This window comes from Vitis vinifera, chromosome 1, assembly GCF_030704535.1.
Source record: "Vitis vinifera cultivar Pinot Noir 40024 chromosome 1, ASM3070453v1".
NCBI lineage: Eukaryota > Viridiplantae > Streptophyta > Magnoliopsida > Vitales > Vitaceae > Vitis > Vitis vinifera.
The window spans coordinates 3,608,521-3,635,048 of record NC_081805.1 but is presented as its reverse complement, the minus strand read 5'-3'; the positions used below and the strand labels follow the sequence as shown (position 1 = coordinate 3,635,048).

The following is a 26,528-nucleotide window of genomic DNA, read 5'->3' as shown; positions in this document are numbered from 1 at the left end:
TGCAACTCACAAATCACACAATACTACTATATAGTATTTTCCATATATTTCAACATATAATGTGATATAAAGGTATCCATCTAGCTGCATAGCTTAACAAGACCCATATAATATTTGATGTCACTGAAACTGCGGGATTCCCCTTTATCATAAAACAAAATTACAGCTTCTCAACATAAAGGTATCCATCCAGCAGCATAGCTTAACAAGGCCCATATGGTATTTGATGTCACCAAAACTGTGGTGTTATCCTAATCTTAAAACAAAATTACAGCTTCCCAAATTCGTTGTTTTGTTGCTGCTGCGTCATGCCAAGGCCTTCGCTCCTATGCTTTTCCCAGCCTCCAGTATCAGCCCTGGAGTGGGCCCAGTAGTAAAGTATGGAGCCCAGCAATGATAAAAGCGAGAGAGCGGCCCCAGCGGCGAAGACCCCTTTGCGGAGAGTGGCACAAGATAAGTCCTGCCCGCCGAACACTCCTCGATATTTGGTGTGGTATGCGTTTTTGGCCGACCCCGCCAACAGGCACGCCTCTGCTCCCAAAAAGCTCACCCTGTTTTTTTATTTTATAATTTCATCAAATTCAAACAAATTGGGGCCACTCACGAGAGTGATTGTGAAAATGATGCTCATTTTCGATCGAAAAAGCCATGGGTTTTGGTGATAATTGAGGTGGGTTCTTTCGAAGAGGGCTGGACCTCAGCAGCCTGCAGTCCAAGCCCAATCACAGGTTTTCCTTTTTATTTACACCGCTGGCGGTGGTGTTGTCGGTGGAAGTAAATGGTGGGACCAGATGAAATGATCTAGACCGTAGATGTAACTCAGATATTGACTATGGAATCCAACCCATGATGGATGGTGAGGAAATCATCTAAAAATTATCAGAAAATGGGAGCATGAATTTACCAGGAAAAGATGAAGAAGAAGACGGCACAGGTGGTGGAGCCGCCTCCAATAAGACCTCGTCCGAAGCAGAGGCACTTGGTGACGCCGTTGAGAACCGTTTGACTGATCAGCAGAAGCCCAAACGCCGTCAATCCGTACACGGTCGACGCATCTGTACTGTATACGCAGTATGTACGCTCGTCGTACTTATCAGGCACCACCTTGGCCTGCCGAGAAGGAGAGCCAGAGAGTTAGAGAGGACTTAGGGGTACACACCGTACTGACAATAAACAAAGATTTGAACAAAAAAAAAAAAAAAGGAGAGCGAAGAGAAAGGGAGTTACAGTGCTACGACGTCGTTCAGAGCCAACGGCGAGGACGAAGGCGATGAGGTGTAGAGAAATGATGATGGCCATAAGAGAGACCGAGACCGCCATTATCGCCCCTCTCTCGCTCTGTCTTAGAGGATGTGTTTGCCTTGCTTTAATAAAAATGGGCAGCCCCTTGCTTTTAGTCTGCTACTTTGAGCCTGCCTTTTTTTTGGATGCTTGTGAAGGTGTCTTGTGTACGTGCGAGAGACAAATGCCAATGAGAGGGATTGAGAGCAGGTATTGGGGAGTGGGGCCCAACAACTCACCCGATTCACATTTAATCTGAACAAATAGCTTTATTGGGGTTGGCTTGTCTCAGCCCTCCGGTTTTGCAGATCAGACCTATGACTCCTACCTATCCCGTTTATGGGACAGCGCCCTTTCGTAGGGTCCCAATTGGGCCCTACTTCCAATTTCAACTTTATTATTATTTTAGGAAAAGAAGATATATATGTATATTGTATTGATAGTTTCAATATTGATTTGGCAATTAGCTAATATCCTGTGGAAAGGTATTAAATAATTTTTTCTTAACAAGGAAAATTGTGTTTTGGAATACACAGATCAAAAACTAAGCTTTGATCCATATAAATTATATAATTAATAAAAATGATATAAAATATGAAAAGACTAATATATCATTTAAAATTATTTTCTACTATAACGTTTGATAATTTTTTTAATAATTATTATGAAAATTTATTATTTTTAAAAAATTAATTTTTTTAAAAATATATTCTAAAAATATATCATTTAAAAATAAAAAAATTTAACATATTTTTAGTTATTTTTATATGCATAATTTAAAAAATATATATTTTTCAAGACGTTTGATTTTTAAATAATAATAATAATAATTTAGTTTTATTTTTTTGGAAAAAGGTGTATTTTTTTTCAAATCATTAAATTATACTAAATTTTATCGAGGTTTACAAAAAGAATAAAGTGTAAATTAATGTTTTTCTACTCTTTTCTTTTCATAACAAGCAATTGTCATTTTTGAAAAGATAAAAAATTCATATCCTTCTTCTCAATTTTGACACTTCCTTTAGATCTTGGACTCAAATGGTAAACTTATATGAACCAAAGGTTAATTTTTGAGCCAAATTAGATCCAAAACATAATTATCCCTTCTTAATCATAACTAACGGTAATTAAGCTTGTGGGACATGTTATATTTTGTTAGAAGAGATTTTTTTTCCCTCTTTTTTTAATTAGATAATAAAGATTCAAAGCGTATTAACTTTTTGGGGTTCTTATTCCTGGGCTTCAATAGTAATATCCTAAGAGTCAGTAGAAATTTGTGGTTTTGCTTTGGAAAGAAATTAGTTTCTACCAAAAGGAAAGGATTTTCGCTTAAACTATATTTGGAATGTTCAAATATAAAATAAGAAAAAGATTAATTATATTTTTTTTCATTAATATATTTAGATTTTTTTGGAAAAAAAAAAACCAGTATTATCAAAATTAAATCTTACTTTGACTATTATTTTGATTTTTTGACTTGTTTTATGTAACGCTATGATTCAGTTCTATTTTCATTTTATTACTGTATCTCCTATTTTGCCCCTTGCCGACCTATCTCTACGAATATGTCGTTTCTCCCATCTCCCACGGTCTGCTCGGAACAGACTTGGCCCACGATCTCCGATGCTCCAGTTGCATAGGCATAGAAAGAACCATTGCATTTCTGTATCAATGAAGATGAAGCACCGCTTGGATGGGAACAAAATTTTCCTAAACGTCCAGTTTCCGGCTTTTCACCAAGCCTCAAGTGATCGCAGTGCTTCTCTGTGGCCTTTTAACGAGCATCGATATGTGGCATTGTCCTGTTGAGATCATTTCTTATGGTCAGTGTTACCTTGGGGAAGCAAAGGTCCATGAGGCTTGTGGCTGATGATGAAGGTGTGATGTACACCAATATAAGAATGCTGCTGAAAATGACGGAGGCCCTCATGGTGGCCGTGGCGGAGCCAATGCCGCTGCTGCTTGGAATAGCAGACAAATCTTTTATCAAGGCCACCGATTAAATAACCAACTCTTTATGATCGCCTTCACAAGTTCATGCACTGGCACCACCATGGCCAAAGGTGTTCCAAGAGCCTCCAGCTCACCTTTTCTTTCTTCGGCTCCGTATTGGGCCCAGGCTGAAAAATGTAGGCCCAACTCCTTTCTGGGTTGAGCTTCAACTACCACTGGGGCCTCATATGGCGTGGTCCTAAGCCCACCTCAAGAGTGGGCTTGCTTGTAGTCTGATAAGTGTTAGCCCAAGTGGCTTGGTGAATCGTATTTATATCATATTAAATGACTCAATTCACCTGGGGCTTGGTGAATCGTATTTATAAGTGTTAGCCCAAGAGTGGGTTATGCTTCAACTACCCCTGGGGCCTCATATGGCGTTGTCCTAAGCCCACCTCAAGAGTGGGCTTGCTTGTAGTCTGATAAGTGTTAGCCCAAGTGGCTTGGTGAATCGTATTTATATCATATTAAATGACTCAATTGACCTCCCAAAGTGGGGATGGCAACGGGGCGGGTTTTTTCGGGTACCCGTCTCACCCCGGCCCTAATGGGACGGGGTTTAAATTTAATAAACGGGTACGAGATTTTTTTTTAAACCCGAGGCGGGTTCGGGTATTGCCCCATCCTGCCCCGTTTACATATAAAATTAATTTTAAAATTAAAATTAATTTAAAATTTAAAATTAATTTAATTTTAAATTTAATTTTACTATTTTTAATATATAGATAATAATAAATTTTTTTAATAAAATAAGTTATAAAAAATATAATGATTTTATTATTTATAAAATATATTTATTTTAATGTAATTAAAAAATTTAAAAGTAAATTTTAAAAAAAATTAAAAAAAAAAGCTAAATAGGGCGGGGATGAGAATTTTTTTTAATAAACGGGGTGGGGTTGGAAAGGGGGCGACCCGTCCCGTTGCCATTCATGTAAGGAGGTAATAATAGTTTGTAAACCTAGTAGGGTAGTTAATAAATGTTTTGATTTTTATTACTTTTGGTGGAGGTAACGATAGTTTGTAAACCTAGTAGGGTAGTTAATTGACCTATGGTAGTATATTATTAGATTGGTTCTGGTTTGGTCCACCATCATGTAAGGAGCACATGAGAGGCTAGCCATTTTTGTAAGTCCCATTACAATGTGCATCTTTGTAAGTCCCAATTTGATGGACATTTTCCATAAAAAGCTTGTTTATTTAATATTTATGTTTGCAAAATAATGTTATACTTAAATTATTTTGAAAATGACACATGTAATATTAGTGGTTTTGTTGCATTTGAAAACATGCTATAAGGATTATCTATTTTATTTCTGGAAACACGTGTACACTATATCCTTATATCCTTTATTGGGCTTTAAGTTCATTCATTTTATTAAAATGTTTTCAAGCACACCTAATTCTAGTAAGAGTGATTAAAATGTTTTTGGGTACACCTAATTCTGGTAAGGAGTGATTTAGATTAGATGAATGTTTTAGAAGAGATATTTTGTTATTAGTAGTTTAATTTACCACTACTATTTTGGATAATTTGTTATATTTGGATGATGGATTTCTTATGAAAGGATAATTTATTGAGAAATTATCTCTTTAAGAGATGATTTCTTCCTTTAGTTATTTATTTATTTTTAAGAAATCATCTATTCAAGAAACCATTTTAGATTTTTTGATTTTTTTTTAAATAATAAAAAGATATCGTTTCTTGATTTTTACCCATAATTTTTATAAAAAGGAAATAAATTATCTTTTCAAAAGATATTTTTACTTTCATTTTCCCTAATTGATAAGGAATATTGTTTTCATTACTATAATTTACAAATTATTTTTTAAAATTCTGGTACTCTTATAAGAAATCCTATGAGATGGGTTTATCATTTGACTTAATCCAAGTGACTCTATACTTTAAATTATTACACATATATGTTATTATGTAAATACATGCAAATGGGCACTTGCGCTAAGAGAAAATATTAACAAATTTTGTTCAAACTATTCCACATGGGGCAACACTTTTCACAATCATAATCAAGGAAATAACCCCAATTCGAATGGGTTTAAATTTAGCTTCATAGAATTCATTGATGGAATATTATAAAAAGACTAACGATGAAAAACAAACAATTTTAGCCAATCAAGCCTAATCCCACTCATTCAAATTGAAGTTGAATGCTACAGTCATAGCACATCAGCAATTGGGTCCAATTCAATCCATTCATACTGGGGGTGGTTGTCGATATTACTCGATCTTCAACAAACTAAAGAAAAGATTAAATTAATGAGTAGGTCCAGTTATACCTAACGGAAAATATTGTGCATGCAACGTGGCTTGGCACCTGATCTGGAACATTACGGGACGGTATGTCTGGGTCTGGGTGTGTATATCCACGTCAGCAACGAGTGAAGGTTGGACCTCCAGATAGATAATATAGAAAACAACAAACATGATTTAATACGCGGCGCTTAGATGTTTCCACGTCCCTAGCTGGGTTTCTTTCAAGCTCTTATCTCCTCATACATGCATGTACTCTAAACATATCCACATCCAACCTAATAAATGTGATCCACATGGACATTCTAATATTAATTGGACTCAAATAGCGAGCTTACACATGAATTGGGTGGATCATGGATGTGGTGGGACGGGGTCAGTGATGAGGATCCTAGATGTTTCTCTAAGAGTCAGAGGCTAGGAAATAAAGAGAATCAAGTCATGATAAAATGGAAATCAGTGAAATCTTGAGGGATGTTTTAGTCCTATATATATATATATATATATACCTAATAGCATTCATGAAGGATACACGTTGAACTCTCACTTTCTATTTCTGCATCCCTCGCCTTTTCTTCTCCTTTCTTTCTATAAAAGCTTCCATTCTCTTCATCAAGTACATGGCGTCAGACATTTCAACGATTTTTCCGAGGGTTCTTATCGTCTCTCGACGGACCGTTCGCAAGAACAAGTTTGTAGATTTTGTGGGTTCGTCTTTTTCTCATCCTACTAGAAATGTCAAAATCATCTGCTTTATTTGCTATTTTCTTGTACGTTTTTGTAAGAATTTCTCTCTTTAATTTTGGTATGTTCGGCAAAACCCAGTCCTGGATTCAGTGAATTATAACTGGTCAAACTGATTTAGAACGAAAAATTTGAACTTGGTAAAAAATTAATCGTTTGCATGTTTTCCATGTCATGATTCATGAACATGCAGGAGAATATCATCTTGATCTTATAGTAAACTATGGAGCAGTACCTGTAATCGTCCCAAGAGTTAGTGGAGTCCACATGCTGCTAGAAAGCTTCGAGCCAATCCATGGCGTTCTCCTATGCGAGGGTGAAGACATTGATCCATCCCTTTACGACGCAGAGCTTTCTGGCTTTTCCCCAGAAGAAATTGAAGAGATCAGGCGGTTGCATGCCAGTGACATAGCCATTGATCGAGAGAAAGATTCAATTGAGTTACTCCTTGCTAAGCTTTGCCTGGAAAGGAGCATACCCTTCTTAGGCATCTGCAGGGGATCGCAGGTCCTTAACGTTGCATGTGGAGGTAGCCTTTATCAGGACGTAGAGAGAGAACTCTCAAAGAAGTGCCCAGAAGGGCAGAGAGTGGTTCATATGAACTACGAAAATTATGATGGGCATCGGCACATAGTGAAGGTGGTGGAGAACACCCCTTTGCATCACTGGTTTAAAGATTCTTTGGAGGCTAACAAAATGGATATATGGGTAAATAGTTATCATCATCAGGGCGTTAAAAGATTAGCTCAGAGATTCGTCCCAATGGCCTTCGCTCCTGATGGCTTGGTTGAAGGATTCTATGATCCCCACGTTTATAATCCCGAAGAGGGTAACTTTATCATGGGTCTGCAGTTTCATCCTGAGCGGATGCGACAACCGAATTCTGATGATTTTGATTATCCAGGATGCCCCTCTGCATATCAGGTAAGCCAGCAATCTTGAATTTGCAGGCACAGTTTATAATGTCATTACTTTATAGGAATAGCATAGTGGTGGGAAAGAAAAATGAGGAATTTAACTAATTCCTGGTTATTTATAGGAATTTGTCAAGGCAGTGAAAGCTTACCAAAAGAAGCTCAATGGTTCAGCATTTGTGGCCAAGACTCTAAAGCTTGACGAAGATGTGGAGAAGAAGAGAAAGGTGATTGGTCGAAGTTTCTCAATTGCAAGAGACATGTACAGCACCCGCAGAGGAATGCTTGGGGAAGAGGAATCTGAACTCGAAGTTGGAGCAAAGTTTCTGGAGGTATGGCATGAAGATAACATTTAACTACCTAATTTTAATTAGGAAGTTAAACTTAGTAATGACTATTGATTAAGGGCTTAACCATTTGATATATATATATATATGCCATATTTGTGGATCAATCTCAAACCTGAAGTAGGGTTACATTTAATATTTGGTAGGACCTACATTTAATATTTGTTATGTTATCTTTTTCTAAACAATTGCAGGCAAATACAGCATTGAGTTTGCAGCAGGAGAAGAGGTTGAAGCAGATGGGTGCAACAGTGAGAAATGCTTCAGTGTACATGGAAAGGTTGAAGATGAATGAGGAAAAGGAAAAACTTGCAAGGACAATGATGGGGAAGATGTCCATTGAACAGTTATCCGAAATTGTGTCCTTCTACCACATGATGGGGCGAATTTGTTCAGAGGTTTTAGAGAGAAAACTTCACAACTTGACGAATGAAATTGGTGGCTGAGTTTTCTCCCTTTATGAAGGAAGGAACAGTGTGGACCTCGATATGATCTACATTTTTTTCTCTGAAGCCCCACACAGATCTTGAATAGGCCTCCTGCATTTTTGGTGTTTTGGTTGTCGACTGTAGTCATTTTCCCCATCAGCCATGAAAATCAAATTCAAAACATAATCTCTAGCTCTTTTAGTCTTTTCCATATATACGATGGAATGGAAGCGAATTGTTATCTGATCCATACGGGAAAATGCATTTTCTTTTAAAATTGTCTCATTAATATTATTTTATTTTTTGATTAACTTCTCCTACTTACTCCAAGAATGTAGTGTTGGGAAAATTTAAATGTGTCAAACTTTAAAATAACATTAGGATATGAAGAAGAAAAGATACCTTGATCTATGATGGTAACTTAAGTATAGTTTTAAGATCTTAAATGAGTCAATGTTCCCGGTGGACCTTCACTCTTCTACTATTTTTGATATCTACTTTTTAATGATAGATAAGGAATAAAACTACTAGAAAATTGACTAATTCAACTTAGGTAATCATCCTAAGGGGGGAGGAGAGGGGAAGGGAGAGAGTGAATAGGGTGATGGTTTTTTTTTGTAAATTTAAATTATATGAATGCAAGAGATAATTGCATATAAAATAAAATAGTTGGAAAAAAAGAATGTAAACACAATATTTTTATAATGATTCGCAACACAACCTATGTTTACTTTCTTTTAGTTTCAATCCCAAGTTGTAGGTTCCACTAATCCAAGACTTTCAAACTAAGCTTTCAAACAATTTAATTAGATTATAGTTCCAATAAACCCTTTTGAACTTTTGACTAAAAGTATCTTTTATAATCCTCAAGAGATACGTCACTCTTGAACAATCCTTTAAGTGATCCCTCACACTTGAAAATCTTTAAGTGATACCTCACATTTAAATTTTTACTCTTAAAGATTTATAAATAAGGATATGAAATATTATCATAAAATTCTAATACAAAATTTAAGCTCAAATGATATAAGATAAACTAGGATTGAATGGTGAAGTAATGATATGCTAGTTTTAGAACAAGGTGTACTAAAAAACACTCTTTTAAGGTTCAAATATATTCAAGAAAGATTTAGGAAAGTAAAGATTTTGAAAACAATGAAGATTTGAGCCTTTAAGCAGATAAAGGAAGCCCAAACTAGCCGTTAGACATGTTTTAGGGTCAGCTGATTGAACTCCAGTTCGATCGACTTGACTAGCCATTGGACAGTCAATCACTATTGATGACTATTGGAGCTTGATCACTCCTCGAATGCCCCTTGATCATGAAAGACTTATCTTTGACTGGGCAAACAAACATTTTGGAAGAGAGAGAAGGTTTTTATACCCCTTAACTGGTCTTTGACTGGGAAAGGGCAATCGATTGATCAATTCAATTCACCCATGATCGGTTGGACTCGTTTTGATTGGTTGGACTCGTTTTGATCGGTTGGACTCGTTTTGATTGGTTGGACTCGTTTTGATCGGTTGGACTCGTTTTGGCTCAACAATCATATTTTTCAATCAAAAAACTTTTTAAATAAGTTTTATAAAGTTTTTAACACAAGGATTTAGTTGAGAATAAGAAATTATCCAATTATAAATATTTTAAACAAAATAACTCTTAGATGATTTTTTATTCAAAACAAATAAAATACATGAAAGACTTAGTGCACTAACAACCTCACAAAGGGATCCTATAAAAGTCTTCTAGGTTCTTCTCTTTGAGGCTTCATTTTTTTTCTTGATGTTCCTTTCACTTGATCTGGTCTTTGTAATTGCCACTTTAGAAATCATCTTATCTAGTTGCACTTGAAATATAATCATTAGTTCAAAATTTTATTTTGTTATAATCAAAACCAAAATTAACTAAACTTTGGTTTCAAACTTGTCTCTCATCTAATCCTTTTGAATAAAAAAACTTCGTGTTGTGTATTTACTTGAAGAGAGTGTGAAGGTCCATTAGAACTTTACAATCCAAGTATAAGAAAGTTGAAAACTTTAACTTTAAAGTCTCGATGACAATGAAACTCTTACTTGGTTATAAGATCGAGGATAGTAAACGTAACAGGATTACTAGACCATTATAAAATGAATTTGCACTTCTTTTCTCCATTTTCTCAACTCTTTTATCATCTTGCTTACTTCTATTTGTACTTTTGTATTTGAATGAATATTTCCTTCGATGATTTCCTTCACTTCATTAGCCATATTTCACACATACTCAAATGACTGACCACACTCTAATACCAAATGTAGGAAAAATTTTCATTTGGTGATTAATATCAAACTTCAAAGTAATATTTAGGATATGAAGAAAAAAAAATACTTTAATCTTTATACCAATTTTAATATGATTTGAAGATCTATTAGTAACTATCTTGATTTTCACTCTTCTTTGGTGCAACTCTTTTTTTCATTCACTCTTTAGTGATGGATATACAAAATAATTTAAGAAATTTGAAGTAGAGAAAGAAACCAAAAAACTTTTCCATGTATAGTAAGATACCTTTAAATTAAATATGGTTCTTCCTATCATTGAAAAATAGGATACCTTTAATTTTTTTTTTTAATTAACAATTGCAACATGAACGTGTAAAGTATTTTAAAAATGAATCCAATTTAGTATCTCTAAAATTCATACATAAAAAATAAACAACTAAAACTTTTAATAAAAGAAAACATGTTCATAAAGACCACTTCTGCTCCAACATGTAACTTCACTACTATAAAAAGTATCTCACATGGCAGTGAAGGAGGAACTTCAAAGAACAGTGATGAAAAATGAACCTTATTCAGAATTTGAAACAGTGTTTGAACTCTGACCAATGCCGGTTATATCCGGCGTAGGCTTATGATTAATGGAGGCTTGTTGGCACATTAATAAAACCAAGAAAACTCCGATCACCTTCGTCTTTATTTCGACCTTTTTCGAAGTGTCAGATATTCACGAAAAGTACCCACAGTGAGGAACATTAGGAAATAAAAAAGGGAAATTGTCTGCCAGCGTTAATAATCTTCAGCCCTTGGTTATAAATTAAAACATTTAAACATCAACTTCTCAATGACATTTCTCCGATAGGAACAGATGCAGCCATTAACTTGCATTTTTAGAAAGGTTAAGAGACATGGTAGCAGGACCAGCGGCTCCCCACATACCCAACACCACAATTTTCTGATCCATGATAATATTCTCCATTTTCCTATATAAAAATTTAAAAATAAAATTGGATCAACATCCGACTGAAATCTATGGATACAGGACAAGACTGACACACCAAGCTGGCCGTAAGATAAATCAAAGAGGTATTGTCAAGAGGGGAAGGTGACCCACATCCAGAAGAATGTAGTGGTCCATTCCCCTCCACATGGAAGACCTGAGATTATCAAATTAAATGTCTGATGTATTGGAGAAACATATCCAAAATCACCTGTTGAAGTCCAACAATCTGAACCATTCATTTACTAAACACCAAGTCACTCGTATCAACTCCTATAATACAGTTATCCAGTACACGAACTTAAGAAGGCATAATGGTTAGTTTCAGATACATATATGGGGAAGCTAAAATTTGATACCTGCACCCTATCAAAATCCCCTAAAAATGTTTAAATAAAATATTACAACCTACGTACTGATCATCAGGACAGAAAAAAGTGCCTGTTTTGTCATAGTATACCCAGAAATATGTATACTAAAAGAACACACCACATGAACGCAGAGCAAATCAAACCATCTACTGCTCAGACTTAGCACGGCATTCCGCAGCTTCTCCAGCAAATATTTGCTTCAGTCTCTTTTCTTGGAGCCTTATTATGGTTCTTTTCCTTCCATTCCATAGCTCTTTTTGAACTTTTTATTTTATTTTTCTTCAGATTTTTCCTTTTTAAATAACTTATTATAAGTAACCAGGAAACCAGATCAGAGAAACACCCCTAACTCAACTAGCCATCTTGATCTCGGTATTAGATGCAGGATTTTATTTCTAAGGTGGACTGACGAGCATGTGGCAGCAAATGAGTTGGGCTTCTCTTCCAGAATGGTAGGAGCACGAATTGTTTGAGAGGCAACTATCCCTTAACTTCATCTACGGCAGAAAAACAGGAAATCTGGGTGATTGACCTGAAGCAGCCTTAGCCGATCGTCAGCAGCCTGCAAAAGGGAGTTTGTCAATTGGCAGTCACGCCCTCCATTAGGGGTCCATAAGGATCCTCTGAATTTATATGAAGCAAGACCGAAAACAGGCAAGGAAATCTCGGGGACCCCATCCATCTCACTTTGAGCACCTGCAAAAAGTCAACCTACTAAGTCTCCTAGAAGTGACAAGAAAATAGATAGTCCTATTGTAACAAATCAGAAGTTGCCAATGGAATTGTTGTGAAGAACAATGAAAAGAGAAAAGGGGAGGACAATGCTTTAGTTGACCAAAAATTGGAAAGAATTTCAGGAATCAATCGAAATTACAGAAACAGACAAGAGTAAGAAGTTTGAGCTTCATGAGTACTCAAGAGTCAGTGAAGAACTGACTTGTGACTTATTATCTGACAATCAGCATATAAAATCATGATGAATAAACAACTGCAACAGTAAACCCTAAACACAAACTCCTCCAAAAGAAGGAAACCCTTAACACAAACTCCTTCAACCCCATTTAAGTAATTTTAAAAAGAAGAAGAAGAAGAAGAGAAAGATTAAGCTTTCCTACATAACATAAATAAAATGACAGACGAGATATTTTTCATTACCTTTCATGGGTGTGTGAAGAGAATGGAATGTCAGAAAACAAGCATCCAAATCTCTTAATGTTGGGCCTGTTGGTATTCTGTATATTGGATACCTACAAAAATGTATATCGGACCAAGTCAGTCAAATGTGCATATACATTATTACATTCTGTGAAGCAAGTATGAGGTTGCAATGATTTTACCAGGCCACTGAAACCCAACTAGAAGGTAGTAAATCACAACTTCTAAGTGTCTTCAGCTCAGGAAACCGAAAGGCAAGATCAGATATCTGTAATAATTGATAACATAACATCAAAAAGAGGGACCAAAAATGAACAGTAGAAGCATTCCAAATCAGACTATGATTTAGAATTTTAAATTTTGTTATATTTTCTTTAAATAGAGTGTGTGTAAGAGAGAGAGAGAGAGAGAGAGAGAGAGGGAGACTAGCCTTGTCAGCTAAAGGTTCCCGGCCATAAGGAGGGTCATGTTCTAGATATTCAAAAAGTAGACATCCTCTAGAATTCCCAGATTCGCTGTCATCACTGGAAAAGTCTTCTTGATGATCTGTCAAAGACAACCCAACAATTCTAAGAGGAACATCACTTGTTACATGATAATTCTGTTGCTCCCTTGAGAATTTCAATCCTCTATCCAGTTCACAATCGCTGCTTCCATCACTACTGGAATCCCTAAAGTTGTCACCATCGCTTTCCTCCCCTGGTCGCCTATCATAAGAGGGAAGCTTTAGACTCTGTATCCTTACAATACAATGCTAGCATAACTACTATATTTATTTATGACAAGAACCAAATCATATCAGTCAATAAATTCACAATTTGGGAAATGTAATGGCACTTGTGTAGCTTGGCCTGAAGTAGACAGCATAAGCTTTGTACAATTAACAATATAGGCTTAGAAAAACATTAATAGAAAAAAATGCCAATAAAAATAAAAATAAAAATCAATCCAATCATTGTTTTGGAATGTTATTCATATTGTAAGGAAATATTTAGAAGAATGAAGGCTGCCAATTCAACTATCAGCTTAGTGAGCATGATTCCCTCAATCATATGTGAATACATCTAATTCCCATGCATTGTAAATCAATGTGTTATAAAATGTATCCATACTGAACACATTGGGTGATCCTCATTATCATGCAATGGAATTTTTTTTTGAAGTCAATATTTGACATTTAACAATATAGGCTTTGTGCAATTAACAATATAGGCTTAGAAAAACATTAATAGAAAAAATGCCAAAAATAAAAAATAAAAATTCAATCCAACCATCGTTTTCGAATGTTATTCGTACTGTAAGGAAATATTTAGAAGAATGAAGGCTGCCAATTCAACTATCAGCTTAGTGAGCATGATCCCCTCAATCATACATGAATACATCTAATTCCTGTGCATTGTAAATCAATGTGTTATAAAATGTATCCATACTTAACACATTGAGTGACATTTCATATGAATGTCAGACACTGAACAATAGTGTAAAATTTCATTCTTCTTCATTGTGTCATTCAATACAGCAACCAAATACTGGAAATTATGGGAAAATTCTGATTCTTTGTTTTAAGACTTCTATGAGAAAACAAATGCAGCCTATATTACATTACAATCCAACCATCTATAGGCACATAATATTGAGAAAGTAAATTGTAGCTAATACAACAGGAAAACCAGCTGTAGAAGAAAGCGGAAAAAGGAAAAGAATTGCATTTTTTTTTTTGATAAGTAAAGAGAAATATATTAAACAGAAAGAGGAGACACCAAACTAGTGCTCTCCAAGTATACAGGGAGTATACAAAAGCAGCCCACGGACTCTAAACCAAGGAAGGGGAAAGAACAACCCCTACCCTTACTTAGAGCCTAGCCACTCAAAAAAGCTAACAAGAGAACAAAGGCTCAAAACTATAAACACCCTAACCCAAGACCACAGATTACATACAAAAGAATGTAGAAGAATTGCATTTTTAAACTTCTACAACCTTCCATGAAATAATTTCTCCCTTTTAGAATAAATTTGAGTTCCATTTCAATCTAAAACTATCACCACTAGTGGCCACCCCTTCATTATTATTTGATTTGGGTACATGTTCCCATTGAAAAAAGGAGATAGTTTCCATTTTGATAACAATCATCCACAAGCATTGGCCCATTCTAGGGGAGCTCAGATGAGCCCTTTGAAGGCATTAAGCTAGTTTTAGATGTAGGGATCATTAGGCTGCTCCTATAAATTTGGACAATTATGTTCTTTTAGCTCATTTTAATGTTGGGACACCTTTTTGAGATTCTTTGCCGCTGTTTAGCTTGACCATTGTTTTGGCCCTGCTAGTGTAGTCTTGCCTAATTGGATTATTATCTGGTCATAATGGCCACCATTTGATCATCCTACGAGTCTTAGGGCTACTGGCTTCATTGTGGTACTTGATTGGTCCATCATGGCCTTTCAAATCCAATCATCTCTTTTAAACCATTTGATCAACCAATTTATTGGCTCCATTATGCCATGCACCCACTAACATTTCATTGCCATTAGTAAGAACCATATGTTACCATGGCCCCAGACTTATAACAGACAATTGCAAAGTATTGGAAATTTTCACATTCACGAGCAGCATAGACTCTTCTGAAGAAGAGCCACATCTGTGTCTGAAACCACACTGCAGGTCATCTTTCAGACACTACCAGGACTTGTCCATAATCTTAGTCACTTTTTTCATGTCATACACATACTTCAATAGAAGTCAAGCACAACTATTCTGCTTTATAATGTATATGATGTTTATCTATAGCTTCTTTGAAGTCATATAGATGTTCCTCTATACTATTTTATTAAGCAAATATAGAGATTCTCTCCCCCCTAACCATTCTACTTTACAAAAATTAACCTTGTTTTTTATTATGGATGACAAAAAAGGAAAATGATAAGTTACTCTGGGGAAATCCACCACCATTTTATGTTCTTTTAAACTTCTCAATTTACTTGTCATACAGGCAGACCACACGGATGCATATCTAGAGCAGTAGCATTGGTGTTATCGGAATAGATGATATATTAATAACAATGTGTATCGTATTTGTCAAGCTTCTTCAAAGTCATAAAATTGTTCATTAAAAGAAAAGATAATCAATTTATAATATATATTCTATATATCATATGTAATATTATTATACATAAAAATATGTCTAAACACTGTTCTGTCTTTCCCACTTCTGCTTTCTATGTTCATGCTATGCACAGCACACACTATACCATGTGAATAGAGAAGAGAGAAATAGATTTTTTTACAAAAAGGAAAAGAAAGAAACAAAATGAACAGTTCAACTTAAAACCACTGCAGTTCAAATAACAATAACAATAACAGCTATTTCAAATGACTAGGATGACTTATTTTGTTCAATCAATTATTCAATAGAACAATAGTCAAAATCAAGCATAAGTGACTAAAAAGAACCACAACCAAGTCTCAGTCCATTCCACAAGCAACTAGATCAATCAAACAGCTCAAGGGATCTAGACAAAAATGAGAATAAGACTCTGATTTAATGTCCATGGATAGCCAAACAGAAGTTCAATGAGAGACACTGTCCAAAACTGGCCAATTAAAATGTCCTAGATGACATTTAATAAGGTTCTGATGAGTCTGAGACGGATGCCTAAATGGCAGAAAAAAGAAGCATTTGTTTTACCATAAATGGAAATCAATGTCATTGCATATAGAAAGGAAAATCAACAATATATACGACCAGCAATATGAATACCTTGATTTCACAGATGACTTCATGGAGTTGCCATATATTTGAATACCCGACAAGTAAGGGACATAGTACTGAACAACACAATCACTGTCATTCAAAACCAAAGGCACTCCTGCACCATAAGCACTCCACTCTTTAAAAGACTCCCATAAATCACCAAGCTCAAAGTAAGGTTGGAATTCTACATCACATGTCCGCCACCCCCTCATTGTCTGCCATCAAATACAATTCAATAAAACTATTATGAATAGCATGGTTAAAGCTACGCCCTCTGAAGCAAATTATCATGGCAGAGCCAAATTTCGGTAGATGCAGGCAAATATTATTTTATAAATTTCCGTTCTGTTTTTCAAAGTATCACTCCACCTCTTCTTGTGCATCCATTATGAGTTCTGTCATAAATATCATTCATATGCACACTGCACATATGCACAAGGGAAAAATAAAAAACAAAAGAGAAGCAACGAAAAGAAAAACCCAATATTAAAGCCTGAAACACAATATTAAAAATCATAAATGAAGGGAAAAAAAAGGGAGAGAGAGAGAGGTTGATGAATAAATTGCTTAACATCTTTAAAATGTGGCTACAGAAATTTAATTTGCAAAATAAATTCCTCTGAACTCTTACGAGCAGTTACTGACCTATAAACTACAGTTCATATTAAAATGTAGAATTTAGTACAATGTTTATTAGTCCGTGCTAGATAACCAATTTCGTGCCTTGAGAAAAAGGGTTGGATATTTCTTGTCATTAGTCTATGAAATACCAATTATGGGGGATGTAATAAAATTTTCATACTCCATTTGGTCGCTGAGAAATCATATAATTTTCAAGGATCATGGTAACGTACTCAATTAACTTCTACAATAAATAGACTGGGCTTACTCAAGTGTTTGGTTTCCTCGCAAATAGAAACTAAACTGTAAATTTTTAACTTTCATTTGACCTCATTTTTCTCCATTTCTTTTTTGACAGGTTACATTTTTCTCCATTTTCTTGGCAATCAAACAGAAGAATTTTCATAAAAGTATAATAATGAACCACAAAGTTGCTTTGTAATCAAAACGAACCTTGGACAAATACTGAGCAGGAACAGTTGGGATAACAGATTCCAAAAACCGCTCAAGATTACTCGACTTCGACAACATCGGTTCGTCTCCCGGCGCAGCATTGGGCTTCCGGGATTCGTCCGATCCCTTACTCGTCCAGGTTACCAATTTCTCCTCTTTCAGGACCCCACTTATATCACTCTGAGCTCTACGAATTTGCTCTTGATTAATCTTCCGCGCTTTCACCGGATTGTAAGACCGATCATCTCCTCGGCTACGTCCAGAGTGTAATCCCGCCCCCAGCATATCCACGCACTAAAAAGAGGACGAAAAAAACCCTAATTTCTTCTTCGTCCTATAAACCCTAAATTGGCAGGAAAATTCTAAGAATATGAAAATTTCCTAGAATTTGATGTAAATGTATTGGAGCCAAAAGTTATTGAAGAATATCGAGATAAGTGTCGTCAAATTCTTAAAATCTAAATCTTAGGAGAAAACCCCACCAATAAAGAATCGGATCAAAGGGAAGGGCTGGAGTGTGGCGAAAGAAAGCCTAAGGGACAATCAGAAGTCAACAGATCCAACGGCTATTAAGCAAAGAGAGACTAGCCACGATGAAGAAGAAGAAAGAGATTGGTCTCGACCAGGCTCTGAACAAATAGATGGGCAAAGGTAGAAGAAAGCGATTTATTATTATTTTTGTAAGAGAAATGAGAATCAAATTTGCCTGAAACTATAGTTATGGGCGCCTGTTTAAGCAAAATGACTCTCGTAGCCCTGTACGGGAGTACGAGGCTGCTAGAAAATAATAAATTCAGTGTTTATAAGGGGTAATTTGTGGAAATGGGAAGGGTGGCTATGAAAAATGGGAGTGGAAATATCAGGGCCCATTTTTATAAACGTTATCTGATTGTGCAGATTCAAAAATGACTAAACCGAGATGTGATTGGTGGAAATTTGGGCATTCGGATTAGCACTAAAAGAAAGAACAAATGTGATTGGACCGGAGATGAGTAGACACGTGTATGCTTGATTTTGAATGATGGGACAATCGGTATAGCTGGACTCCTCCTTATCCCATTCGATTGTCCCGAGAAATTGAATTTGGCAATGATAGAATGACTGCGTTTGGGAGAGTATAAGACGACAGTCCAATGACTACCACGAAGCTGGCCTGATACCAAGGAGTCACGTCCCCACCTTTCACGCCTGCCAGACGTGGGCACCGACCAACATTGAATTCCGAGCCATGGTTCCTCGCCGGTTAGCTTACTACGGTATGGTCAAGTTACCGACAACGACCTTAGCCCATGTTGCCTAGGAGTTTGGGCCAATGACTTACAACATACACTTGAATTGAATTGGGTTTAGGCTTGGGCCCAAATCCGGTAACTCCTTAATTAATTAGCCCATTCCAATAATGTCTTAATTTCTAACACAAGCCATATTCAAAGCAAATGTCTAAGAATTAACCATAGTCAATGCAAACGTTTTTGAATATTTGAAAATATATTTAAAATTTTATAAAATAATTTAATTTAAAAAAAAAAATGATTTTGATGATATATCTCATAGTTAATGTTATAATATCTGACTCATATTAAGTGAAAGACATATGGAGAAAAATGGGCAAATGTTAGAACATAGTGACTATATTTGTCATTTAAGTTTGTATTTTTATTGTTGTGGACCAATGATAGGTTGGGAGTGTACCTCGTGGTACGGTATAGTGGTATTTTTGAAATTTTATTACTTGAGAGTTAGTATAAATACCTTATTATGTAAGTCTAATTTGATATATAGTGAAAGTCTTCTTTCTTATTCTCGTGAACGTAGACAATCTATTGAACCACATTAAATCTGTGTGTTTTTCTTTTCTTTATTCTTTTTAATTTTCACCATAAATCGTTACACATATATCAACAGTTAAAAATACTTCTAAAATATTTTTGTGATTGTCAATAAAAGTGTTTATAATATAATAGACATTCCTGTTAGAAGTATATCTGTCCACGCAAATATGAGAGGCACTCGAGGGTAACCCGCATGAAAGGAACAATAGACCAACTGTGATCCTTCACCAGCAAAATTGGAGGGAGGGATTCAATTTTTAGTTCACACGACCTATCGTAGACAGCAATCTAAGCAATAGGAGTAATAAATTTCATTTTATTACTCTTTGTAATTTTGGTTTAATGTACCTTGAGTGCCTGGGGGGGACATGACACCAATAAAATTCTCATTTGAGAAGTCTAAGTCCTAACATCTATTTCTATCACGTTGTGGAAAAATCTGCCAAGCCACCGCCTTCTACGTAGTTTTACTTGTAGAAAAATTCCCCCCTTTGTCTCATTACTTAATTTCTCCAACTTGTTTAAATATTGATCACTCATCAGTCCACAGTATTATCTACTCTGAAGCTTTCTCATGATGCCTTTTCAGCTCCACTTATCTTCCTTCCTCTTCTTCATCTCTGTATCTATGTTTGTCCTCGTTTCCGTGTCTTCATCTCCTGACTATAACCATTTCAAAGAGAATTGTAGCAGTCAGTTTTACTGTGGAACACAAGAAGTCCAGCATCCTTTCTGGACAGAGGATGGGATCAAAGAGTGTTGTCGTCCTGGAATGGCGATCAAGTGCGAAAGTAATCAGCTGGAGATAGAGATTATGTCAGGATGGTACAGAATTTTGTCCATCACTCAAGAGACGCGTACTCTGAAAGTTGAGCGTACGCACAGCCCAGATGATACTTGTGATAAGAAACTTGCTGATGACATTAATCATGGTTTAACTGGTGAGGTTCGCAATTGCTCAGATGGCTCTTTTGAATACCATTGCTCTTCTAATGAAAATTTGGGCCAGAAATTTACATGCAACAAAAGTGGTACGGCTAATGAGGTTTTCAGTGTAAAAGACCCCATTCTGAAGGGTATCATTCAATTAAGCAAAGACGGCATTGCAATTCAAGGACAGCATGGCTATGCTGAGGTTGTGCGTCGATTTTCAGAAGTTTTCAGTAAACCATTTGAGTTAGAATACGAAGATGATGGTGGAGACTGTTACTCGCGTCTTCATTCCGATGGGAGCTGCGGACATAATTGGACTTCTCAGGAGTTCACATGCTTCTGCTCGGATCATCCTCGCCCGCAAAACTGCCTTGCAAGTACGTATGCCTTCTCTTTAGTCTTTTATTTTTCTAAATCCTTAATTGCTGTGGTTCAACCTTGTTAGGCACTCTTACTGTACATAGCGTACATACAGCTGCGTAAGACTATTAGCCATAGGACAGCAATATAAATTGGGCAAATAGGAACTCGATCGGGCAACAAGCTTAGGCAGAGCAATCCAGATTAGGTCGAAAAACTTGGATTCAATCTAAAGTTGAGTTGAACTTAGTTATCCTTCCCTAATTTGAACCAATATGATATCTATTATGTTTATAGGTTAATGTTAATATTTTTAAAACCGTGCTTTCTGGGTTGTCCCTATTCTTTGTTACATGCCATAAAAAACTTTCACTGATGGTTTATGTGACACCAGAGACTTTAATGCCATTTATTATAAAAAGTCACAAAAAATAAAAATAAAAAATGACGATCAAAGACTCTTGAGCCTTGTTCCTAATACCTGCATATGAGAAATTCTGGAAGATAGAATATTGATATGAAACTCTCACACCTTGTTACTGGTGTACAATCCAATTTTATGAAAGAATACTTACATAAACCTCTCAAGTCCTATTCCTATTCCTAGTATCTAAATCCATGCCTAGGTCGTGAATAACCAATTCTTTCCCTGGTTTCTAAAACCATATCAGAGCCCTGAATAAATCAAAACTTCATTTTCTGAATGAGTGATAGAAGAAACTCATGTTTCTGTCTTTGTGTCTGGACCTATAAAACGGTGTTGTGGGCATCAGAGTTTTCACTAGTAAAGTGCGTTTGGTTGTGTTTCCAGTATTTGGGAGTTTCATCCATGTTATTTTTAGCTGTGCTTTATAAGTTTGTTCGAGTCTTATTTGGGCTAAGCTGCTTTGTTGGTTGTAATCTTTTCTAAAGTAAATGAAGTTACATCCATGAGTTGCATTTAAGCTGCTTTGAGCATCCGAGTCGGGTGATCGAGGACCAATTACTTGACCGTTTGGCTAGCAATTAACTATTACTTATTGGAGTGTTGCATAATTAGGAACCATAGTTGGAATTGTTGTGTGAAAGTAAGAGATTGTGAAGCCGGTTGGTGATATCACGAAGCAGTGAAAGGCAATGGATGTCACAGAAAAGATGCAGACGAGATTGCAGCATTAGACCAAGTTTAGGATAATGGTGGGTCACAGCGGTCTTCACCTCCATCATCACCTCCTATGCTAGACTAATTAGAAACTGGTGTCATCCTTTTTAGCTGCCTATAGTAAAACTTCCTTCTCCCTTTCTACCACTATGATTGAAGATAGAGCTTCAAAGTTGGCAATGCCCTTTCTCACTACTACCTTCCTGGAAGACACCAAGACCTTCAAGCTGGCATCATCTCATGTCTTTAATTTCCACCTCTAATGCAGGACTGATTGATAGGAATGGAGTACTGTATGCTTCAGAAAGTGCAATAGGTTTCATGGTTCTGTTCTGGACCTTCTGGTACAGAATAAAATATTTTATCAGGTGTATATTTTGCTAGACAAAAGGGCTGTAGATATTAAGCAGTAATTGTTCATCATTTGTTGGAATCGTTTTGATGGATGAGAGAATCAGAGTGGAAGGATGTAGAAAATGGTTCCACAGAGTTGATAGATGTGATTGTGCTCTCATCATGCTTTAATTGTCCCATTTTCGCATATACATTACCTGTTGTAGTTATGTCTCATGCCACCGCTCAATTCCCCTCTTTTAACTGAAGAGTCCCCATCCATTCTCTTGCTTTTTCTTTGGGATTTGAGAGCACAAATCTATGTTAGTTCAGAATCAGACGAGTTTGACTGCCTTTGTGTGTGTATCTCATCAATATTTCAGTGAATTCACATGCATCTTTGCATTCACGTGACCAGGTGCTAGTTATGTTAGTAGGCAACAATAAAATTTCTACCTTCAAGAGCTTCAGTCTATTTGGTTGGTTCTTTTACGTATGAACTGTTTAGAGTTCAGAGTTTAAACTCATATAGCTGCTCTTCATGACTTCTCTTGCAGGGGGTCGGAGTTCATTGAAGCTAGTCCTAGGTAATCATCTCTCCTTAAGAAATTTCTGATGGATATGGACATTCATGGAACAGGAATTAATGCATTCATTTTTTTTTTCAATCTACAGTACTGGTGTAACAGTTTTGAACACACTTTTGTCCAGAAAATTTTGGTCTGCTGAATCCAAATCTTATTTTACAATTTATATTTAACAAAAAATTTCAAGTTAAATATTAATGAAAAATTATATTGTCAAATTCATTTTTTTTTTTTCATTTTTTTTTCCTTTGAAAATTGTGATCAGGGTTTAGAGTGTTCAGATGAAATTTGAAGTTGTTGGATGACAAATAAAATTTTTGTTGAAAAATGATTTTGATATGAGTTAGTTTTTTAAATCATTAAGTTGGAAATGGAGACAACTTGTTATTGATCAACTAGTTCAAAATTCAGGCTCCAAGCCAATTCTATACCTGTGCTACAATGGTAGTTTGGACAATCTAAAAGGTTAAATACTATTTCTGTTTCTTTGATTACAGGCGCCTCAGCTGCTGGAATAGGGATTTTGATATTACTGGCTCTCTGCATCATGATCAAATTTAATAAATCCTTGATGTTCTGGAAGAAGCAAATGGGGAACCATCCGAATGTTGAGGTCTTTCTAAGAAACCATGAATCCTTAGCTCCAAAGAGATATCGCTATTCTGATGTTAAAAAGATGACCAATTCATTCAAAGATAAACTGGGTGAAGGAGGATATGGAGGTGTTTACAAAGGAAAGATGCTTGATGGCCAAATGGTGGCAGTAAAGGTCTTGAGTGAAACAAAAGGTAATGGAGAGGAATTTATCAATGAGGTTGCAAGCATTAGTAAAACTTCCCATGTCAATATAGTAACTCTCCTAGGCTTTTGCTATGAGGGTCCAAAAAGAGCCTTGATATATGAGTTCATGGCTAATGGGTCTCTTGAGAAGTTCATATATAATGGAAATCCTTCGACAAATGGTCGATTGGGATGGGAAACCTTGTACAACATTGCCATTGGCATAGCCCGAGGACTAGAGTACTTACATCGTGGTTGTAACACACGAATTGTACATTTTGATATAAAGCCTCACAACATTCTTCTAAATGAAGATTTTTGCCCAAAGGTATCGGACTTCGGCCTAGCTAAACTATGTACCAAAAAAGAGAGTATGATATCCATGTTCGATGCAAGAGGAACTCCTGGATATATTGCTCCTGAAGTATTCTATAGAAGTTTGGGGGGTGTCTCCTACAAATCTGATGTCTATAGCTATGGAGTGATGGTTTTAGAAATGGTCGGAGGAAGAAAGAATATTGACGTTGGTGTTGATCGTATTAGTGAAATATATTTTCCACATTGGATATATAATCACCTTGAACTAGACGAACTTGGATTGCAGGGGCTTATGAGTGAAGAAGACAGGGTGAATGCTAGAAAGATGATAATAGTGAGCTTGTGGTGCATACAAACCAAACCTTCAGATCGTCCACCAATGTGCCGAGTGCTGGATATGTTAGAAGGGAGCCTCCAATCACTGCCAATCCCACCCAAGCCTTTCTTGTTTTCTCCTGCAAGATCAATGAAGGATTCATCGACTACATCAGAATTATGAAGTTGTTCTGCTGAAATGTATATAAATACGTCCCTTTTTTTTTTCCTGCTAGTTCATTTCAACTTCGCCCAAATTAAAAGTTTTGACTAATATGACTTATGCTCTTCAAGACTTTGACATTTTTACAACTTCTCATTTTAAAATTGTAAGTTGAAGATAATCAAATTGCTCAGCAAGTTAGTTTAAAGGATCATTTGAATATCGCTTGTTGACTGATAAATTTTGCTCTTTCAAACAAAATTCTGAAAAGTTTTAAGGGAGTACTGTCTGCTTGCAGTACAATTTCATACTAGATGGAATAATAAGAATTGGAAATTTGTGGGCAGTAGTAGTACTCTTCCTTCAAAATTTGAACCTTGTTCATCACTCCTAGATTTGATAATCATGAAGGCTGGTTTTTGCAAAGGGTGAAGAATATGACATTTTTTCTGAGATCCCTAGACTATTATGCCTGTTTGGACAGTGGCAATCAAATCTCTGACACAAAAATAAGAGAAAATGAAAATATATTTAAAATTAATAAATTATATATATAAAAATTTATTTCACTTATTTTTTTATTAAATAATTTAAAATTTATAAAATTTTAACTAATTTTAATTGTATTTATTTTTAATATTTTTAATAAAAACTATGAAAAAAAATTATTATGAAAAAAAATTATTTTTCTTAATTTTTTTTCCTTCTCCTTGATATTTTCCATGAATCCGGCATAATGTGAAAAAAGATAAAAATGTGCAAGTTGACCCGATATTGATAATGTGAAAATTGGATATTTTCTAAGTTGATTGACTCAAACCTAAATCAAAGAGAGAAAAGATTTACGTTAGAATATAAAAATTTCTAATTTTCCAAAGAACACATGTTTGGTGACGTTGAATATCTACAAAAACGACATTTAGTTTTTCTAGTGGAAACTTGAAAAATATGGCTATTGTGATATTACTCTAATTGCCTCAATTGTTGAAATGGGGGTCTTGATTCCATTGACTCTTTGTCTAAACATTATATCGATTAAATATCTAATCTTTCCAAAAAAGAGAAAGAACCATCTAAATGTTGAGTCCTTTATAAGAAACCATGGATCCCTACCTCCAAAGACATTTCTATCTTATGTTAAAAGAATTACTAATTCCAACATAAAATTGAAGGAGGATATGGTAGTGTTTACAAGGGAAAGTTGCTTGATGGCCAAATGGTGGCAGTGAAGGTCTTGAGTGAAACAAGAGGTGATGGAGAAGAATTCATGAATGAAGTTGCAAGTATTAATAGGACTTCCCGTGTCAATATAGCAAGTCTCCTAAGCTTTTGCTTTGAGAGCCTAAGAAGAGCTTTGATATATGAGTTCATGCTCAATGGATCTCTTGAAAAGTTCATATATGATGGAAATCCTTTGATAAATGGTTGATTGTGATGGGAAACCTTGTGTAATATTGGTATTAGCATATCTCCAAGATTAGAGTACTTACAATATAGTTTTAGTACATCCCACCTAAGCTGAGCCATTCTCCTTCATGATACTGGACCAAGCAAAACCAATAAAGAAAACTAAATATCTTCTTTGAGTAATAGGATGGAGAAGAATTATCTTTTAACTAAGAAAAAAAAAAAGAAAAAAAAAAAGACTTCTTCAAGTAAAAGAATGATGGAAAATAAGGTTTTAGATTACTTTCTAAAATACCCAAAATCTATTAGTCATTTCACTGACGAATTTTCCACCCTAAACTGTGAATAGAATTACCAAAAACGAGAATAACTCTATTTCCACAATACAAATGCCTTAACTTTTGTTTTCACAAAGAAAAATATAGTAAATTTTAAAAGATCACAAAAACTATTCCCTTCATTTCTTATTTGTTGGATTGGGTTGGGTTTGCTCACTTGAGCACCGAAACTCCAACTCCAACAAAAAAGGGAGAGGAATTTGAACCCTTTATAATTCTTTGTTCATAACTATATTAATTTTCAAGATTGAAGTTATCAACTACTTAACAACCATTTTTCAAAGGTAATGTTTACTTTGACTTTGACTTTGTCTTGTTCTCTCAAGACATAAATAGGATTTCTTAGCCATTGGAGTGGGTCACGGGCATGACATTTAAACTCTATTTAGCCTTGAAAGTTAAAATACAACATTTAACTTTCACTCTTTTAATATATAT

At 35.5% G+C, this 26,528-nt stretch overlaps 4 protein-coding genes across 5 annotated transcripts; 2 read left to right on the top strand and 2 right to left on the bottom strand.

The window, feature by feature from the left end:
• Nucleotides 1-13: 13 nt before the first annotated feature.
• On the bottom strand, nt 14-1,462 carry LOC100249231 (uncharacterized). Its single transcript, XM_002282763.5, has 3 exons — nt 1,228-1,462; nt 905-1,110; nt 14-551 (listed from the first exon to the last, which is right to left on the bottom strand). The coding sequence occupies exons 1-3, from the start codon at nt 1,318-1,320 to the stop codon at nt 269-271; spliced, it is 582 nt and encodes a 193-aa protein (XP_002282799.1). The 5' UTR covers nt 1,321-1,462; the 3' UTR covers nt 14-268.
• A 4,595-nt stretch (nt 1,463-6,057) lies between these two features.
• Nucleotides 6,058-8,283, top strand: LOC100250861 (putative glutamine amidotransferase GAT1_2.1). Of its 2 annotated transcripts, none has more exons than XM_002279787.4 (4): nt 6,058-6,253; nt 6,483-7,213; nt 7,329-7,535; nt 7,745-8,283. In XM_002279787.4, the coding sequence occupies exons 1-4, from the start codon at nt 6,166-6,168 to the stop codon at nt 7,994-7,996; spliced, it is 1,278 nt and encodes a 425-aa protein (XP_002279823.1). In that variant the 5' UTR covers nt 6,058-6,165; the 3' UTR covers nt 7,997-8,283. The 2 variants fall into 2 exon arrangements, with proteins under 2 accessions (XP_002279823.1, XP_010665354.1); XM_010667052.3 differs by having other exon boundaries at nt 6,203-6,315.
• Nucleotides 8,284-11,448: 3,165 nt separating this feature from the next.
• On the bottom strand, nt 11,449-18,417 carry LOC100256001 (uncharacterized). The gene is made up of 6 exons (XM_002279771.5): nt 17,584-18,417; nt 16,516-16,724; nt 13,191-13,467; nt 12,943-13,028; nt 12,761-12,852; nt 11,449-12,301 (listed from the first exon to the last, which is right to left on the bottom strand). The coding sequence occupies exons 1-6, from the start codon at nt 17,866-17,868 to the stop codon at nt 12,099-12,101; spliced, it is 1,152 nt and encodes a 383-aa protein (XP_002279807.2). The 5' UTR covers nt 17,869-18,417; the 3' UTR covers nt 11,449-12,098.
• Nucleotides 18,418-19,950: 1,533 nt separating this feature from the next.
• LOC100261088 (LEAF RUST 10 DISEASE-RESISTANCE LOCUS RECEPTOR-LIKE PROTEIN KINASE-like 2.1) lies at nt 19,951-24,565 on the top strand. Its single transcript, XM_010667179.3, has 3 exons — nt 19,951-20,725; nt 22,740-22,769; nt 23,267-24,565. Exons 1-3 carry the CDS (start codon nt 19,990-19,992, stop codon nt 24,364-24,366), a joined length of 1,866 nt encoding a protein of 621 aa, XP_010665481.1. The 5' UTR covers nt 19,951-19,989; the 3' UTR covers nt 24,367-24,565.
• The last annotated feature ends 1,963 nt before the right edge of the window (nt 24,566-26,528 follow it).

Coding starts and splice junctions, on each gene's coding strand:
- LOC100249231 (XM_002282763.5), bottom strand. CDS start 1,320: ATGGCGGTCTCGGTCTCTCTTATGGCCATCATCATTTCTCTACACCTC. Junction 1,111..1,227: donor CTGAACGACGTCGTAGCACT/GTAACTCCCTTT, acceptor CCTTCTCGGCAG/GCCAAGGTGGTGCCTGATAA. Junction 552..904: donor TTCTTCTTCATCTTTTCCTG/GTAAATTCATGC, acceptor ATAAAAAAACAG/GGTGAGCTTTTTGGGAGCAG.
- LOC100250861 (XM_002279787.4), top strand. CDS start 6,166: ATGGCGTCAGACATTTCAACGATTTTTCCGAGGGTTCTTATCGTCTCT. Junction 6,254..6,482: donor CAAGTTTGTAGATTTTGTGG/GTTCGTCTTTTT, acceptor ATGAACATGCAG/GAGAATATCATCTTGATCTT. Junction 7,536..7,744: donor TTGGAGCAAAGTTTCTGGAG/GTATGGCATGAA, acceptor AAACAATTGCAG/GCAAATACAGCATTGAGTTT.
- LOC100256001 (XM_002279771.5), bottom strand. CDS start 17,868: ATGCTGGGGGCGGGATTACACTCTGGACGTAGCCGAGGAGATGATCGG. Junction 13,468..16,515: donor AAGTCATCTGTGAAATCAAG/GTATTCATATTG, acceptor CTCTTATGATAG/GCGACCAGGGGAGGAAAGCG. Junction 12,853..12,942: donor AGTTGGGTTTCAGTGGCCTG/GTAAAATCATTG, acceptor ACATTTTTGTAG/GTATCCAATATACAGAATAC.
- LOC100261088 (XM_010667179.3), top strand. CDS start 19,990: ATGATGCCTTTTCAGCTCCACTTATCTTCCTTCCTCTTCTTCATCTCT. Junction 20,726..22,739: donor CCCGCAAAACTGCCTTGCAA/GTACGTATGCCT, acceptor CTTCTCTTGCAG/GGGGTCGGAGTTCATTGAAG. Junction 22,770..23,266: donor TTCATTGAAGCTAGTCCTAG/GTAATCATCTCT, acceptor CTTTGATTACAG/GCGCCTCAGCTGCTGGAATA.